This window comes from Budorcas taxicolor, chromosome 12, assembly GCF_023091745.1.
Source record: "Budorcas taxicolor isolate Tak-1 chromosome 12, Takin1.1, whole genome shotgun sequence".
NCBI lineage: Eukaryota > Metazoa > Chordata > Mammalia > Artiodactyla > Bovidae > Budorcas > Budorcas taxicolor.
In genome coordinates, this window is record NC_068921.1 from 33,783,680 (window position 1) to 33,803,013 (window position 19,334).

A 19,334-nucleotide genomic window follows, 5' to 3' on the forward strand; every position below is an offset into this window, starting at 1 on the left:
GCAGTAGATGGGGGCCAGAGGGTTGCCTGGGACTGCCCCTAGTTGAGCCCCCATGTCGAAGATAATAAGGTAATAAAAAAAGTGCTAGCCTAGAACATATATGTGCATGCATTTTACACATATATTGGGTTAGCCAAAAAAGTTCATTCAGGTTTTTCTATAATATCTTACAGAAAAGCCGAAACAAACTTTTTGACCAACCCAGCCCAATAAAATCTTTAAAACTAAATAATCATCACTGCAAGAGAGTCCAAAATGCAGTACTTGGGTGCAGTCTCAAAAATGACAAAATGATCTCTGTTCGTTTCCAAGGCAAACCATTCAATATCACAGTAATCCAAGTCTATGCCCTGACCAGTAATGCTGAAGAAGCTGAAGTTGAATGGTTCTGTTATAACCTACAAGTTGTTCTAGAACTAACACACCAAAAAAAAAAAAAAATAGTCCTTTTCATCATAGGGGACTGGAATGCAGAAGTAGGAAGTCAAGAGATACCTGGAGGAACAGGCAAATTTGAGTTTGGAGTACAAAATGAAGCAGGGCAAAGGCTAACAGAGTTTTGCCAAGAGAATGCACTGGTCATAGCAAACACCCTCTTCCAACAGCACAAAAGACAACACATGGACATCACCAGATGGTCAATACCGAAATCAGATTGATTATATTCTTTGCAGCCAAAAGTGGAGAAACAAAAACAAGCCCAGGAGCTGACTGTGGCTCAGATCATGAACTTCTTATTGCCAAATTCAGATTAAAGTTGAAGAAAGTAGGGAAAACCACTAGACCATTCAAGTATGACCTGAATCAAATCCCTTACGATTATACAGTGGACGTGACAAATAGATTGAAGGGATTAGATCTGTTAGACAGAGTGCCTGAGGAACTATGGATGGAGGTTCGTGACATTGTACAGGAGGCAGTGATGGAGACCACCCCCAAGAGAAACAAATGCAAAAAAGCAAAATGGCTGCCTGAGGAGGCCTTACAAATATCTATGAAGAAAAGTGAAAAGCAAAGGAGAAAAGGAAAGATATACCCATTTGAATGCAGAGTTCCAAAGAACAGCAAGGAGAGATAAGAAAGCCTTCCTCAGTGATCAATGCAAAGAAACAGAGGGAAACAACAGAATGGGAAAGACTAGAGATCTCTTCAAGAAAATTAGAGATACCAAGGGAACATTTCATACAAAGATGGGCTCAATAAAGGATAGAAATGGTATGGACCTAAGAGAAGCAGAACATATTAAGAAGAGGTGGCAAGAATATACAGAAAAACTGTACAAAAAAGATCTTCATGACCCAGATAATCACAATGGTGTGATCACTAACCTAGAGCCAGACACCCTGGAGTTGAAGTCAAGTGGGCCTTGGGAAGCATCACTACAAACAAAGCAAGTGGAGGTGATGGAATTCCAGTGGAGCTATTTCAAATCCTAAAAAGTGATGCTGTGAAAGTGCTGTGCTCAATATGCCAGCAAATTTGGAAAACTCAGCAGTGGCCACAGGACTGGAAAAGGTCAGTTTTCATTCCAATCCCAAAGAAAGGAGATGCCAAAGAATGCTCAAACTACCACACAGTTGCACTCATCTCACACGCTAGTAAAGTAATGCTCAAAATTCTCCAAGCCAGGCTTCAGCAATACATGAACTGTGAACTTCCAGATGTTCAAGCTGGATTTAGAAAAGGCAGAGGAACCAGAGATCAAACTGCCAACATCTGTTGGATCATCAAAAGTAAGAGAGTTCCAGAAAAACATCTACTTCTGCTTTATTGACTATGCCAAAGCCTTTGACTGTGTGGATCACAATAAACTGTGGAAAATACTTAGAGAGATGGGAATACTAGACCACCTGACTCGCCTCTTTAGAAATCTGTATGCAGGTCAGGAAGCAACAGAACTGGACATGGAACAACAGACTGGTTCCAAATTGGGAAAGGAATACCTCAAGACTGTATATTGTCACCTGGCTCATTTAATTTATATGCAGAGTACATCATGAGAAGTGCCAAGCTGGATGAAGCACAACCTGCAATCAAGACTGCTGGGAGAAATATCAATAATCTCAGATACACAGATGACACCACCCTTATGGCAGAAAGTGAAGAAGAACTAAAGAGCCTCTTGATGAAAGTAAGAGGTGAGTGAAAAAGCTGGCTTAAAACTCAACATTCAAAAAGCTAAGATCATGGCATCCAGTCCCATCACTTCATGGCAAATAGATGGGGAAACAATGGAAACAGTGACAGATTTTATTTTCTTGGGGTCCAAAATCACTGCAGATGGTGACTGCAGCCATAAAATTAAGATATTTGCTCCTTGGAAGAAAAGCTATGACCAACCTAGACAGCATATTAAAAAGCAGAAACATTCGTTTGCCAACAAAGGTCTGTCTAGTCAAAGCTATGGTTTTTCCAGTATTCACATATGGATGTGAGAGTTGGACTATAAGGAAAGCTGAGCACCAAAGAATTGATGCTTTTGAACTGTGGTGTTGGAGAGGACTCTTGAGAGTCCCTTGGACTGCAAGGAGATCCAACCAGTTCATCCTAAAGGAAATCAGTCCTGAATATTCATTGGAAGGACTGATGCTGAAGCTGAAGCTCCAATACTTTGGCCACCTGATGCGAAGAACTGACTCAGGGAAAGACCCTGGTGCTGGGAAAGACTGAAGGCAGGAGGAGAAGCAGATGACAGAGGATGAGATGGTTGGATGGTATCACCGACTTGATGGACAAGAGTTTGAGCAAGCTCCAGGAGTTGGTGATGGACCAGGAAGCCTGGTGTGCTGCAGTCCATGGAGTGACTGAACTGATTTGAACCTAATCATCCCTGCAGTTGTTTAGACCTTAGTTCAACTGAAGACTTCTTCAGGGAGGAGTATTTTTATTGCCAACACTGCTGACCACTGCTGGTGCACGGGCCAAAGCATAGCAGACAGACTTTTAGTTGGTTTTACTGTTTGCATCTCAGGCAGATGGCTCCTTAGTCCTCCATGGACTGTGAGGCTCAGGTGAGTTACAGACCTTTTCCTTGCACGTCTTCCTGTGAAGTGGGGACCCCGGCTCCACCTTGCCCACACTTCCCACCCAGCCTCTGCTTGGGGTGCAGGCTTGGACGTGGGAACCTGGCCCCTTGCCTGTGCAGAGTCTGTACCCCAAGGAGAGCCTAAGAGGAAGGTGCCATGGGAGCAAAAGTTACAAACGCCAGGAAGGCTGATCTCAGTCTCCAGCTCCTAGAACTCCTCTGCTAAGAGGCCAAGGGTGTGAGCCAGAAAGCAGAGGGCAACTAGCTTTGGGGGGTTGACTCTGTTTGATAAGCAATTAGGTTGGACTCAGATCTGGACAACATGTGTGGTCCCTCAGTCATTACTTGTACCCAAGTCCATCCAAAAATCTAAAGCAAAAAAAAAAAAAAAAAAGGAGGGGGAGACTAGTCACAGATGCCTTCCTTTTCCATAGTATCCCCAGTGGCAGCTCAGGGACTGGAACACTAGGGACTAAAAATAAATTTGTCGAATGAACACATTTTAAACTTTGAAGGACAGAAATGACTAAGGATGCCAGCAATCACATTAAATCCCAAAGGCACCCACCCTGGAGGGCAAATATCAATCTGTTAAGTCTGAAGAACTGATGTGAAAAGCATTTAACTCAGCACACCGTCCCCCCCACCTTTCAAGAGTACTTCATAAATAAAAGCAAAACATCCAAACCACATAAAACATCAATTTCCAAGGTATAACTAATTGCTTTGGGGGTTCAGCTCTGTTCGATAAGCAATTAAATAGAAAGGGAAATCTTAGAACAATGTATGAAGCCAATTCCTATTTTCTGCTCAGTTCCGACCTTTACCTGTGGAGCAAAGTCAGTCAGCAAAGACTTCCGGCTTCCAGCTGGCCAGCAACATGGGGACTGGGTCCTGGGGAGGATGCTGGGTAAAGTGGACGGACTTTGCCATCAAGGATGATACAGAGGAGCTGGAGTCAGCCATAAAAATAGATGTGATGTAACCCAACCAGCTAAGGCCCCAACAGAAAAGTCAGAGCAGCGCTGTGGAGCTGAGAGGGGCTGGACTTGCCAAGGGGGGTGGGGGATGTGAAACAAGAAAGACAGGCTTCTGTGATATGAAACCCTCCTGTGATAAACCACAATGGAAAAGAATACATATATTCTATTCTATAGGATAGGGTAAAAATGAGACCACCTTCAAAATCACCAAGTGCTAGTTTCCAACAGAAATCAGAGCCCTGCGCTTTCTTACGCAATGTAAGGTTATTTATTTCATTTTATTTTTTGGTGATATATATCTCCTGGTCTACCCAACTATACAACAGGAAATGAGAAGCACAATACAGCCTGTGGATTGCAAGCATGATAATAACAAGAAATTGAGAGCAAAAAGTGACCACTGGCCCTGATGCCATTTTGCAAAGATTTCATAAAAATGTATTTCATCATTTATGGGCTACATAAGCCTGGCAAAAAGATTTTAGAGACAATTCCCTTTTAAAAAACAATTTATGGACGTCTAGTTGATTTACAATGATGTGTTAATTTCTGCTATAAAGCAAAGTGATTCAGTTATATATATTATTTTACATATTCTTTTGTATTATGGTTTATCACAGGATATTGAATATAGTTCCCTGTGCTGTACAGTAGGACCTTGTTGATTATCTATTCTGTACATAATGGTTTGCATCTCCAATCCCAAACTCCCAATACATTCCTCCCCCACCCTCACCCCCTTTGTCAGAGACTATCTTCAAAGTCTTGCTAAGCAGAGAATACATCTCAGACATCATAACAGAGCTATATCACTCAACCACTACTCTGCTCAGTATGTCATAAACATTATTCCATGGACATTTGTGAACCCATTTTTAGGCTAATTTTTTAAACAGCCAATGTATTTCAAAAAGTAAACAGGATATGAGTTTCTCAAAAACCCTAGACATTCTTATTGTGTTCATTTTTTCTAATCACAATACCTCAAAACACCAAAATTCATGAGGTCCCTTACCAAAGCAGTTCAAAAGAACAGGTGATGCAGAACCAATCTGTCTTCAACCACTGTGTGCAAAAACATATTTGGCTGTGAAGAATGTGAAGTCAGTATCTTCAGACTATTTATATAGAAGGGATTATGAATTAAGATCTAAGTCAGCTAAATTTCTCATAAAGCAATCCACTGTTCCAAAATCCTTAGACATCATGTGTTGGTTTCTGTAAAACATTTATTTTACTTGATGGCAAACACCAGCACTGTATTAAAAAATAGTTTCTTGTCTAGGTTACGTATATGATGAAACAAACCTTTGCAGTACTATATTGTGTCCATGAACTGTCCAAAGAAAGACTATCAAATGGACCACAAAAGTCAAAATACATGGTCCTCAGAAACTGGAATTAGAAACATGAATAAATGGTCAGTAGCTGATTAACATCAAACTTTCTCACCATGTCCTCAAAGTTCAACATAAGCATGCAGTTTTAGTTTTCAGGTACAGTTTTAAGGGCAAAAATATGGTAGCCAACTTCTCCAACCCTTCTGCCTCATCCAACAGGTGTTCATTTGTAGGCAAATGAGTTACAAGTACTAAGTGAGAGTTTCTGGTGTGGGAAAGGGGTATGCCTGGACACACATTTACACAGAATGGAGGAAAGAGACCGGTTAAGACAACAGAAGGAATGTCCCATGTTGTTGTGTTTTGCCTTGGAGTTTCCTGACTTCGCAATATTGACAATATTTGGCTTATAAACATGGCTGACTCATGTCAAGACCACCATATAAAGAGTAACTGTATACACATACATACACACACACACACACAGAGGCCTTCCTGTCCTTAAAATTATTTATCCTGAAACATCTAAGGAAACAGAATGAATAAAATGTTACTGAAATCCCAGCAGCAGTGAAATCCTGTGACAGCTGACAGATAAAAAAAGAACTGAGAGAAGTCCATGCTTCTGTCTGCCCTCGCCATGGTTGTTTTACGAAATACTTCAATTTATTCTGATATATCAACACTAGAATGATTAATGAACTCTAATTTGTAACAGCAACATTAAAAATTCAGGCTTAACTATTCTAACAGAGGTGGAATATTAAGGAAGTAAGGATATACTACTCAGTCGACAGCCTTCCTCTTTTCAAGTAAAGAGCTCTATTTTTAAACTGTCAGAGCTTGGTAACACATTTCATACGCTAGACAATACTTTCAAAACCTCCACCCTTTGCAGGAGCAGAAATAAAGGAGGAATTTTTTGATTCCTTAAATTATCCAATTTAAGGAATATTCCCTTATGTAACTGAGTCAGGCAGAAAGGTCTCAGACAGGAAGGAGTGCTGTCACTCGTCCCTTTAAAAGCCTTCCTAGCTGCAGCTAACCTTCCTCTGGAGCCTGGCCCTTCCAGGTACCTCAAGCATCATCCGCGTTGTTTCTGGAAAGGCCCACACGTGGCTCATAGCCCTTCTGCCCTTCCAACATCAACTGCTACTCATCTCCAACCCAGCTCACTGGTCAGCCACAGGCAGCTTCCCCCGACCCCTCAGAGCCACAGGCCACCACCTAGCCCACCCCATCGTATATCACTCCTGATAGAAGGAGGCTCACACCCTCCCTTGTACAGACCAACACAGGCCTGGAAGCGGCGCTCAAGTCTCCCTTCTGTGATCCGTCTACGGCTGCTGAGGCTGACTGGGCAGGACAGGTTTTCCCCAAAAAAGAGAATCTAAAGCAGATGGTTCCACCGGGGAGTGCGGGAGGAAATTTTACAGCTTATATGTACATGCGCCTCCAAAAAGTACGCTTTACTAACATTTACTGAATGTGTTGACACTGGTACCCCCAGCTGCGAGGGGAGCACCATAACAGTGCGGGTGGGGTGCTGTGGACTGAACTGTGTCCCCTGAATCCACAGTTCGACGCCCTCATCCTTGGCAGATGGGGCCATTGGGAGGTGATGACGTTGAGATGAGGTCAGGAGGCTGAGCCCTCGTATGGGACTGCAGCCTGCCCAGGAAGAGACACCAGAAAGCCTGGTCTCTCTCCCTCCTCACCACGTGAGAAGGAGGCTGTCTGAAAGCCAGGAAGAGGGTCCTCACCAGACCTGACCCTGATGGCCCCCTCACCTTGGACTTCCAGCTGCTAGAACTGTGAGCAAATGCATCTCTGAGGTGTAAGCTCCCAGGCTACAATGTTCTGTCATGGCGGCTGAGATGACTTAAGACGGGAGTAACAGAGGTGCCCTCCCTGGCTGTTCTCTCTGCTTATCACGACACGTTCTCCCGTTTCTGTGTCCAGCTAGGTACATTGATGATTAATTTACTTCATGTCAACCCAACTAACCCTTCTGACTAAGGTCCGTCTAGTCAAGGCTACGGTTTTTCCAGTGGTCATGTATGGATGTGAGAGTTGGACTATAAAGAAGGCTGAGCGCCCAAGAATTGATGCTTTTGAACTGTGGTGTTGGAGAAGACTCTTGAGAGTCCCTTGGACTGCAAGGAGATCCAATCAGTCCATTCTGAAGGAGATCAGCCCTGGGATTTCTTTGGAAGGAATGATGCTAAAGTTGAAACTCCAGTACTTTGGCCACCTCATGTGAAGAGTTGACTCACTGGAAAAGACTCTGATGCTGGGAGGGATTAGGGGCAGGAGGAAAAGGGGATGACAGAGGATGAGATGGCTGGATGGCATCACGGACTCAGTGGACGTGAGTCTAAGTGAACTCCGGGAGCTGGTGATGGACAGGGAGGCCTGGCATGCTGCAATTCATGGGGTCGCAAAGAGTCGGACACGACTGAGTGACTGAACTGAACTGAACCTTCCCAAAAAGAACAAGGGGCTTAAGACTGATGCAATGAAGCAAACTGCAGACTGAAAATGACAACCTAATGACAAGCCCACAGACAGCAGAACTGGCACTTCTAGGAAAGAAAAGCTCTTCAAAATCATGTTTCCAGGTTGTGTTAGGATAATTTAATCAAATCTGATAAATCAGCCCAAAGTATTCAAAAATCAAGAAAGTTACCAACAATATGGACTGACACCCACAATTCTTAACCAAGAAATCTTGGTCAATACATATTGGGTCTTCAGATAAGAACTGTAACACATATCAAGTCAAAGTGTTAGCCACTCAGTCACGTCCGACTCTTTTGCAACTACGTGGGCAGCCAGCCACCAGGCTCTTCTGTCCATGGGATTTTCCAGGCAATACTGGAGTGGGTTGCCGTTTTCTTCTCCAGAAGATCTTCCTGACCCAGGGATCGAACCTGGATCTCCTGCATTGCAGGTAGATTCCTTACTGTGCCACCAGGGAAGCCCGGTAACACAGACAGACAGATAGTTAAATAGACACAGTACAGGTTCATGGTAAAAAGTTTTACTGATGGGCCATGTGATCAGAAAAGTGTGGAGATCACTGATACAGATGCAGAGCTGACGTGAGGGAGGGATAGTCCCCCCCCAGATGTCATCCTATCTCAGGCAGGTCTGAAAGCCCAAGCCAGCCAACACTCTCCGGGAGCTTGTAAAGGATGAATACCGAGGATACAGAGAATAATTTCTCGGAAGGACGAACCACAGCATCCCAAGGTCAATCCCAAATCCCTCCCTAATTACATCTAATAATCCGCCTGCAATGTGGGAGACCTGGGTTCGATCTCTGGGTTGGAAAGATACTTGGAGGAGGGTATGGCAACCCACTCCATTATCCCTGCCTGGAGAATCCCATGGACAGAGGAGCCTGGTGGGCTATAGTCCATGGGGTCACAGAGAGTCGGACACGACTGAGCAGCTAACCACAGCACAGCACAAGGGTAGCTAAAAGCCTACAGCCCGAGTTGTGACGAGGCTTTCATTTAGCAGAAAAGGGTAGATCAGCATTTAAATGATCAAACCCAACCTCACAATTTCAGGAAATTTCTCTGCAATGGTCTCCGGAAAACAAAAGGTCTCTGCCTTTTGTTCTCCGGAAGCATTGTCCCTCTTGAAAGGGCTGCTGATTGGCATTTCTGAGTAAGCTTCTGCTGTCTGTCGAGTGACTCAGCCAGAAGTAGTAGAATGAACACTTAGAGGCTACTTTCTAGATCACTACACAAAAGCTCACAAGACTGAACTCTGACTGCACCATTTTCTATAGCCCACAGTTTTACTTTTTCAACTTCAACACAGCTAGATCGGACGTTATGGAAACAAACTCCAGTACTGCTAGTTAGGGATGCTGTCTCCCTGAATGGTCAGCATAATGACAAATGTATGAAGATAGGAGTCCAGTCTCCCTGACTACCTCCCCTTCAAACACACAGCTCTCTCCAATAAGGACCCAGCACTTCCCATAGCATCCAACAGAAAGATGAGAGTTGAGCATTTAGTTCCTAATCTCCCAGACAGTTCTTGTTAATTTTTAATATATTTTTATCTTGAGATAAGTTTATAGTCACAGAAGTTACGAATATAGTACAGAGCTGCCATAAACCTTCACCCTGCGCCCATGTTCGTATCTTCAATCACCACAGTATAATCTAGATCAAATTAGATCAAAACTAATATAGTGGCATCAGCATAAGAATACCCCAAATTACAGAGTTCAAGTTCAGTAGTGTTCTGTTCAGTTCAGTTCAGTTCAGTCGCTCAGTCGTGTCCGACTCTTTGCGACCCCATGAATCACAGCACGCCAGGCCTCCCTGTCCATCACCATCTCCCAGAGTTCACTCAGATTCACGTTCATCCAGTCAGTGATGCCATCCAGCCATCTCATCCTCTGTCATCCCCTTCTGTTCCTGCCCCTAATCCCTCCCAGCATCAGAGTCTTTTCCAATGAGTCAGCTCTTCGCATGAGGTGGCCAAGGTACTGGAGCTTCAGCTTTAGCATCATTCCTGCCAAAGAAATCCCAGGGCTGATCTCCTTCAGAATGGACTGATTGGATCTCCTTGCAGTCCAAGGGACTCTCAAGAGTCTTCTCCAACACCACAGTTCAAAAGCATCAATTCTTCAGGGCTCAGCCTTCTTCACAGTCCATCTCTCACATCCATACATGACTACTGGAAAAACCATAGCCTTGACTAGACGGACCTTAGTCAGCAAAGTAACGTCTCTGCTTTTGAATATGCTATCTAGGTTGGTCATAACTTTTCTTCCAAGGAGTAAATGTCTTTTAATTTCATGGCTGCAATCACCATCTGCAGTGATTTTGGAGCCCCCCAAAATAAAGTCTGACACTGTTTCCACTGTTTCCTCATCTATTTCCCATGAAGTGATGGGACCGGATGCCATGATCTTCGTTTTCTGAATGTTGAGCTTTAAGCCAACTTTTTCACTCTCCTCTTTCACTTTCATCAAGAGGCTTTTGAGTTCCTCCTCACTTTCTGCCATAAGGGTGGTGTCATCTGCATATCTGAGGTTATTGATATTTCTCCTGGCAATCTTGATTCCAGCTTGTGTTTCTTCCAGTCCAGCTTTTCTCATGATGTACTCTGCATATAAGTTAAATAAGCAGGGTGACAATATACAGGCTTGACGTACTCCTTTTCCTATTTGGAACCAGTCTGTCGTTCCATGTCCAGTTCTAACTGTTGCTTCCTGACCTGCATATAGGTTTCTCAAGAGGCAGGTCAGGTGGTCTGGTATTCCCATACATACATTTGATCAAATATTACTCAGTCATAAAAAAAGAACAAAATAATGCCATTTGTAGCAACATGGATGGACCCAGAGATGATCACACTAAGTAAGTCAGAAAGAGAAGGGTAAATACCAGATAATAGCACTTATATGTGGAATCTAAAATACAACATAAAATGAACATATCTGTGAAACGGAACAGATTCACAGTCACAGAGAACAGACTCATGGTTGCCAGCGGGCAGGGAAGGGGGATAGATTGGGAGTCTGTGATTAGCAGATACAAACTATTATATATAGAACAGATAAACAAGGTCCTACTGTATAACACAGGGAACTATATTCAATATCCTGAGATAAACCACAATGGAAAAGGACAGGGGAAAGAATGTGTATATATGTATAACTGAATCACTTTGTTGTACAATAGAAATCAACCCAACACTGTAAATCAATTATACTTCAATTAAAAAAAAAATTCCAGTGCTTCTTCCAGTGAACCTTTTCTGTTCCAAGATCGGATTTAGAACTGATACTGTCACATCGCCCTAGTCTCCTCCAGTTATGTTAATTTTAACTTGCGTTTTTCACAAATCCTGATGCTTCATTCTTTTCATGGGTAGAGATCAGAAGTGCTTAGTTCACAGAGGATGTTAAAAGTTAACAAAATCTGCAATCAGGGACAAGCAGAAATAAGTTAGTGACCAGAACTCAAACCCAGCACCTTTCCCAGTTTTTACAGATCAGAAAGGCACAGATGTTTCAGTCTGTGTTTTTAGTTTTGAATATTAGTTTTGAAAAATATTTAGTTTTGAATATTAAATTCAAAATATGCATTGGGTCTACCCATACAAGGGTCAACTTGATGAAGAAATCACCCCAGTCAACTCCCCTAGACATCTGCTGTTTCCTTAGAAACAAATACAACACTGGCCCAAGGCTGACACAGTTTTCTGTTTCTAAAAATAATATACTTCAAGAAAGCTCAAGTGTTTGATTACCAAACTATACAATGCCAAAGGCCCTGAGTTTGAATGCTTTTGCCTGCAGAATGCCTCAAAAGCCTTGTTCAGGGGTGCAAACCTGTTAAGAGTTCTAATTACAAGCAGCTTCTGTGGCCATAATTGCTACTGGCTTGTATAAAGAAAGGATTCTCAGTATACTATGACATTCATGTTCAGGAAATATAGGAGTGCCTGGTTTGGAGACTAAATATATGGCCCTAAGGGCTGCTGAGGTGGCCTGCCTGTCAATGCAGGTTAGATGTAAGAGACATGGGTTCAATCCCTGGGTCTGGAAGATCCCCTGGAGGAGGGCACAGCAACCCACTCCGGTATTCTTGCCTGGAGAATTCCTGACAGAGGAGCCTGGTGGGCTGCAGTCCATAGGGTCTCACAGAGTCAGATACAACTAGAGCAACTTAGCATGCACTCATATGGCTCTAAATTAAAAAAACAGTGAATGGTAACTATGTGAAGAGATTAGATAAACCGTAGCTTTTTGCTACATAAATCAAATCTCATTTTGTATGTCTTAAATACATACAATTTTCATTAAAAAATATTTAAAATAAATTAAAAATATATTTATATTGGGGCTTCTCTGATGGTTCAGATGGTAAAGAATCCACGTACAATGCAGGAGACCAGGGATCGATTCCTGGGTCCGGAAGATCCCCTGGAGAAGGGAATGACAACCCACCAGTATTTTTGCCTGAAGAATCCTATGGACCAAGGAGCCTGGCAGACTACAGTCCATGGTTTCACAAAGAGTCAGACATGACTGAGCAACTAACACATTCACTTTCCAAATACATATAGTTTTCATTAAAAAATAAGCAAACAGAAAAATAAAAAGAACATTAAATAGAAGAAAATCTTGGTCATTTGGAAGTAGATAAATGGAATGCTTTCAACATAATCCACTATTTGGTGCGGGGTGGGGGGGTGGCTGTTGTTGAACATTGTATTTATTTTCTTTCCTTGGGCAGATTCTATGGAAATGATAGGAAGATACATGCAAAGGAAGTTGGGATTAACATATACATACTACATTATATGAAATAGATAAATAACAAGGTGCTACTATAGCACAGAGAACTCTCTTCAATATTCTAATAGCCTATATAGAAAAAGAACCTGAAATAGAATAGATATATGTTTCTGTATAGCTCTTAATTAATTATTCTTGATAAGGGTTTTTATATACCTTCATCAGTCTTGACAAGGATAACTATCTTAAGTGAGATCTGTAAACCATGGTTCTTAATACAACAATCTGTACGTGAATCAAAAAGGAAGTTAGAGTTGTTAACAGCATGTTGGTATTCTTTCTCTATTAAATTCTAAGCGCCTTCATTGTGAAGACCAGATTCCACTTAAATTCTACAGCAGTAGCCACCCAGGGAGAGTCACTGCTCCTCGAAGTCCTGCACAGTCTTAGAGCCGGTACCGCATCATCACTTACCACCCTTACTCATGCACAAAGTGCTTTTGAAGATGACTCTGTTCTCTTCACTCCTTAAGACAAAAATACCCTCTCAGACACCAGGATCCCAGCAGAATATTATACAACTCCGATGCTACAAGACCTACCACCCCACACTCAATTCCCCTTTCTGTAAAGGCAAAATTCTATTTCAATCTTATCCTGGCAAAACCAACAGAATATTCATATGAAGTCATTTTCTTTCAAGACAAAGGAACCTAAAGCAATGCAATAGCTTGGCAAAGCTCGAGTTCCTGCTTTAATGAAGATTTTTGCTATCTGAAACTCCTACCTGAAATGAATGACTCATTCAAAACTGAGTATAAACATTCCTAACCTGCTTTGAAGACCTCATTTCAGACACTGGAGAAAACCATTTGATAGCCTTGAAACTCATTGTTTTACATGGTGTGCTGACATTCACACAAAAAGACTGCACTGAACTTGATGGAATAAACATTGCCCATTCCTTTGACCAGTAAATCATGAAGATATTTTCTGGAAAGAAATTTAACTTGAAACATTTAAGACATAGATATATGAAATTAATTATTCTCCATCAAGAATAATGAATACCAAGTTTCTCTAAATATCAAACTTTCTATTTTTAATATTTAGCTTAAAATGCTTATCCAGAACAGGAAAATCTGCAGAGACAGGAAGTAGGTTAGTGGTTGTCTCAAGCATGGAGAGAAAGGGACTAGGCTATGAAAGCCATGGGAACAGTTTCTTCGAGAAACGACAGAATGTTCTGAAGTGGTGGTGATGTGTGTACTATTCTGAATATACTAAAAGCCACAAAACTGTATCCTTTAAATGGGCAAAATTATATGGTATGTGAATTATTTCTCAATAAACCCGTCCAATTTTAAAGGCGATGTGACTGTACACTTCAGAAGAGGAACCTTGTAGAGCAGACATGCATATAATCGTACATGTACAGATGTAAGAATTACACTGCGAAATCTACTCATTTCTGGATGATGGAAGACAACTATTGTCTTCACAGTTAAGGCCCTAGAAAAATCTACAAGGCCCCCTGGAGGAGGGCATGGCAACTCACTCCAGTATTCTTGCCTAGAGAATCCTACGGACAAAGGAACCTGGTGGGCTACAGACCATGGGGTCAGAAAGAGTGGGACACGTCTGAAATGACTTGGCACACACACAAGAAAAGACCATGTTATGTGTCTCTATAATTATGATAATCTAAATTCACTGGCTTCAGTAATGGAAAACTTCATCCTAGCACAGCTTCAGGTCAAATTAAATGCTGGTGTCAAGTGTCAAGAACAAGGTTTAGAGAGACATCTGTTTACATAGCACAGACCCTCCCAGAATTTCAGGAAACAGCTTGGAATTTGAGTCACCACAACTGGCATTCACCTGGGGCTACCAAGGCCACAGTCAACCCAGGCAGTGACCTTCTCACTCCCACTAGCCTGGTGGCACCTCCTCCTTGGACAGACACACCAGTCCAAACGCTAACCCCAGACTGTCCATCCCTGCTCTAATGGTACCATCCTGCCCTCACCAACCTCTCCGAACACCCAACCACCATATCCCTTCCTGGCAAACTCCATATCCCTCTAGCGAAGTCAAAACACCAGCTGCCCACGAAGGTAGTCAGAGAGCAACTGTCACCATCACCGGGTTCCTTCCAGGGAGGCCCTGGGATGGGGGAAGATAAGTGAGACCTGGGGCCCTGGGAAGGCCAGTCCTCAGAAGGGCAGAGTGTCAAATATGCCAGACAACCCCAATACCCCCCTCCACTGATCACGTGGTCCCTTCTTCTCAAAAGCCTCCATTTAGATGCCAACCACCCGGGATGACACTCTCTGACCCACCAAGAAAATCCATCAGTGTTTTCTCAAGAAAAAGCTACTAAGAAAAAGAAATCCTTTATCAACTCCCTTTAATGAAAACATCCCTTTCAGTAGCTTTATCAGCTTTCAGCAAACATTCATGACCAAGATAAGAAACCTTAATTTTTTTAATCAGTATTTTATAAAATGAATGGTCCAGTGCTTGAAACAATGTTGCTCAACATTTTATAAAATCCTTAAACCATAATGCCAAAAAGCTTTAAAATCAATTCTTTAATGAACAATGAGTCACATTACCATTAGTAATTCCTAATTAAATACCGTCAAGATAAAGTAAAAATTGGAAGGCCGTATTCTAGGACAGCAGGCAACACACCTTAATTTCTAAGAGCCTATTCCATGTATTCTGAAACCGATGCTTACAGTATAAGCCATGGACCCAGAAACTGGATGAACTGTAAGAATATTTAACTAATTCAGTTGTACACTCACATAATGAGGAACGGTTGTGTCTACCTACTTTATTCCTAGCCCACCTATGGTATACTCCCATTTAGCGCCCCCCCCCCACTCCAAAAAAGTACAAATGAAACTGTATAACAAACAGCCACTGGAAATCTCTGATATAAAAATCAGTCTCAAAAGTCAGTGAGTCTTCAGACATACACAACAAACTTATGGTCACCAAAAGGGAAAGATGGGAGGAGGGATAAATTAGGAGTTTTGGATTAACATATACACCCGACTATAGATAGATAGATAGATCTAACAAGGACCTACTGTATAGCGTAGGGAACTATACTCAATATCTTGTGATAACCTATGATGGGAAAGAATCTGGAAAAGGACTTCTACATATACATGTATATAGAGAGCGATGTATAGAACTGACTGCTTTGCTGTACACCTGAAACTAACATTCCAAATCAATGATACTGCAATAAAAAACAAGTACATAAAAAATTTTAAAAAGTCAGTGTGAGTCAATTAAAGAACAGTCTAGCCCATTATCTAGACTTTTAAAAATCTTCACCTTCCATGGGAACTAGAGAATTTAGACAATTTCTTTCTCCCAGCTTTAAGCATCCACAAATGAATACTGACATTAAGAAAATTAATAGGAACTAGTCAAAAGACTCTTGAGAGTTCCTTGGACTACAAGATCAAACCAATCAATCCTAAAGGAAATCAATCCTGAATATTCACTGCTGCTGAAGCTGAAGCTCCAATACTTTGGCCACTTGATTCGAAGAGCTGACTCATTGGAAAAGACCCTGATGCTGGGAAAGATCAAAGGCAAAAGAAGAAGGGGACGACAGAGAATGAGATGGCTGGATGGTATCACCGACTCAATGGACATGAATCTGAGCAAACTCTAGGAGATAGTGAAGGACAGAGGAGCCTGGTGTGTTGCAGTCCAAGGGGTCGCGAAGAGTCAGATGTGACTTAGCAACTGAACAACAAGGCAAAAACACTACTTGAAAACATCTTAAAGTTAGAAACACACGGCAAAGTCTGAGGAAATGGAACTATGCTGTCAACACGGGATTCCGGATGGTGTAGGTGTCTTTCACAGAGTTGTGGATCCATCACCCCACAATGAAACCCCACGTATACTACAGTCTCTCTTCTTTTCCCAACCTCCTCCTCCACTCTAGAAACCGCTAGTCTATCTTTTGTCCCAGTGTTTTTGCCTCTTCTGGATGCTTCATATAAATGCAATCATACATGAGACCTGTTACTGGCTTTTCTCTTAGCACAATGTGTTCAAGGTTAATCCATGTTTTAGTATGACATTCCTCTTTGTGGCCAAATGACATTCCACTGCATGGACGTACCGCATTCTATTTATTCATTTGTCAGGTGATAGACACCTGGGCTGTCTCCCCTTTGGGCCACTCTGATGAAGCTGCTATGAATATCTGCACCTAGTTTTGTGTGGATGTGTGATTTCCTTTCTCTTGGGTATTTATTTACACCTCGAATGGCTGGATCATGTGTAACTTTACATTTAACCTTTTAAGAAACTGCCCAACTGTTTTTCAAAGCAGCCGCACCACTTTTCATTCCCGCCAGCATTGTAGGAGGGGTCCCATTTCTCCCCATTCTTGCCAGCACTTGCTACTGTCTTTTGGATTAGCGCTATCGTAGTGGGTGACGCAGTAACTCACGTGTACTGCTCTGCATCTTAAACCAAACCCACTTATCCTTGAATTTTGGCCTCAGTTGTTCTTCCAAGCTACACATTAAAGTAAAAAATAGGCCCCAATGGCCATTCTTATAAACTAAAATAAAGTCAGGATAATCTAACACTCTTTTAATAAATGTCACTTCTGCACAGTATATGCATCATTATTTTACCCCCAACCCTATGAAGCTACAAAAACGCCCAACAGCCAGGCCTTTCTGAATAAAGATCTCAGGCTAAGTTCAAGCGCTAAGGCTTCAGGGTGACACAAGACCCAACAAAGTTTTAGCCACAGCTTTCAGGAGAGAGCCCTGGACTGGAATTCAGTTACACACGCACAGTACTGGCAAACCTGACCCATGGCCTCCCTTCTCTGTACCTGAGCACGCGGTTCGGAGCCACTCACAGAACCACATCCTCTTAAGTCCCTCCCAGGGATAAAGTTGTCAAAGCCTGAAAGTTTAATGAAACTTGCAAACATGCCAACTTCCGTGCCTAAAAGATTTAGCTTTGCACAGCACAAACACTTTGAGCTCAGCAGCCAGACAGGCTGTGTTCTATGCCCAGCTCTGCCACTTGGTAGCTAAATGGCCACAGGTCCTTTAACATCTATCTTCCTATGTCAGTTTCCTCACTTGAAGGTAAAACTGCCTTTTTCAAGAGGTGATGAGGTTTCCTAAAGCTAGTGTAACTAAAGCATCCAACAGAGCAGCCAGCAAAGAGCAGACATCTAAATCTTAGTGTCCATCCGTCTTCCCGCTAACTCTAGGCAAAGTTTCCCAGCAAAAGAAAGCCTTCTTAACAAATGTCCTGGGCATTGAGAGCTGAATGCAAGTTCTTGTGACGGGAGGGATCCATTATAAAGCACTCTGCCACATTACAGTCGGCAAATTGCTAAGGAGAGCTTAAAACAGGCTTAAATAGTCGGGATGGGGGAGTTCTTGGGAGGGCACTCAGGGATGAAGAGAGAGAAGAAACCTTATTTTTGCCAGGACAGAAGCCTGCAAGCATCCTCCAGGCTCACAGACAGCCTGCACACAGAACCAACGCAAAGGACAGCAGGATGAAAGGTATATTCCCACACCCCAGTGGGAAACGCGGTACAGACTGCCGGGCGTGAGTGGGGAGGGGAGGGGATGGGGCCGGCGGCCTCGGGGACACGGGTGGGGGCTGGCTTGGCTCCTGCGGAGGTCTCAGAGGAAGCCAAGGCCCCTCCTGTCTGGGAATTAGTGAATTGCTCCGACTGGGCCGCCCTCTCCTACCTGATCTGGTTGTCACAGAATTTGTTGAGATGCGGCTGGTTGAGGTAAATGGTGCGGGCTGGTGCGTCCAGCTGGTCTCCAACAGACGTGGCCCGGGACATCTCATCGTCTGCCTTCTTGTAGCCCGGAGGAGGACGGACAGGTCCTGCGGCGAAGAGGCGCGGGCAGAACGCAAAACACAAAGAAGTCACGCAGGGCAGCGGCGGCAGCACCGGCGGGCGGGGACTAGCTGGAAGGATGCTCCGGGCGTCGCGCCACCCAGTCCCTCTGCTGCCCTGGAGACGGGCGCCAGCCCCGCCCCGCCCGCTGGTCCCCAGGCGGAGGAGCCTCTCCGCGGGTGGGAACCTCGGCCCCGTCCCCACCCGTCCCTCCCCCCTCCCTCCCCCCTCGCTCCTCCTTCCATCCTCTCCCCAAACCTGCAGCCCCTGCGCCAGACCCGCAGGCTCCGCGGGGATGGTGAGGGGTACACGGCTGGAGGCAGGGCCCCCGTGGACTGCGAGGATGTGGGGAGCAGAGACCAGAGCCTCCCCTCCCCCGGGCGAGCTCCCCCTCCAGGCCCAGAGACCGAATTCTGGAGCTAGGCTTTCTCGTTCCTTTGTGCTTTTGAACCGCGAGAGGACTGCAAGGGGATGTGCCCTGCACTCGGCCCCAGGAGAAGGGGCTGAGGAAGACACCTCTGTGCTCCAAGATGAAATCCCCAAACCTCGGTGCAGAGCCCTGCCCCTCGGCTTAGCCTGTACAGACCAGCAGATGCCCCTGGCCACCCGACCGCAGGGCACTGCCCATCCCAGCTCACGGTACATGTGAGCCCGCGCCCCGAGCCTGCATCCCCAGCCTCTGTGGTTAAGACCCAAGCCCGTCTGTCTTCTTAAGACGCGATTTCAGCCATACAGCTGACCCTCTCTTGGGCTAAAACTCCCCACTCACCTTCACTTGAGG

At 43.7% G+C, this 19,334-nt stretch overlaps 1 protein-coding gene across 1 annotated transcript in view; it reads right to left on the reverse strand.

The window, feature by feature from the left end:
• Positions 1 to 18,532, reverse strand: part of LOC128057765 (phospholipid-transporting ATPase IB) — a 402,538-nt gene extending 384,006 nt beyond the window's left edge. The window contains exon 1 of the mRNA XM_052650261.1: positions 18,396 to 18,532. Within this exon, the coding sequence (XP_052506221.1) occupies positions 18,396 to 18,496 (101 nt within the window). The 5' untranslated portion in view covers positions 18,497 to 18,532. The remainder of the gene's footprint in view (positions 1 to 18,395) is intronic.
• Positions 18,533 to 19,334: the final 802 nt, after the last annotated feature.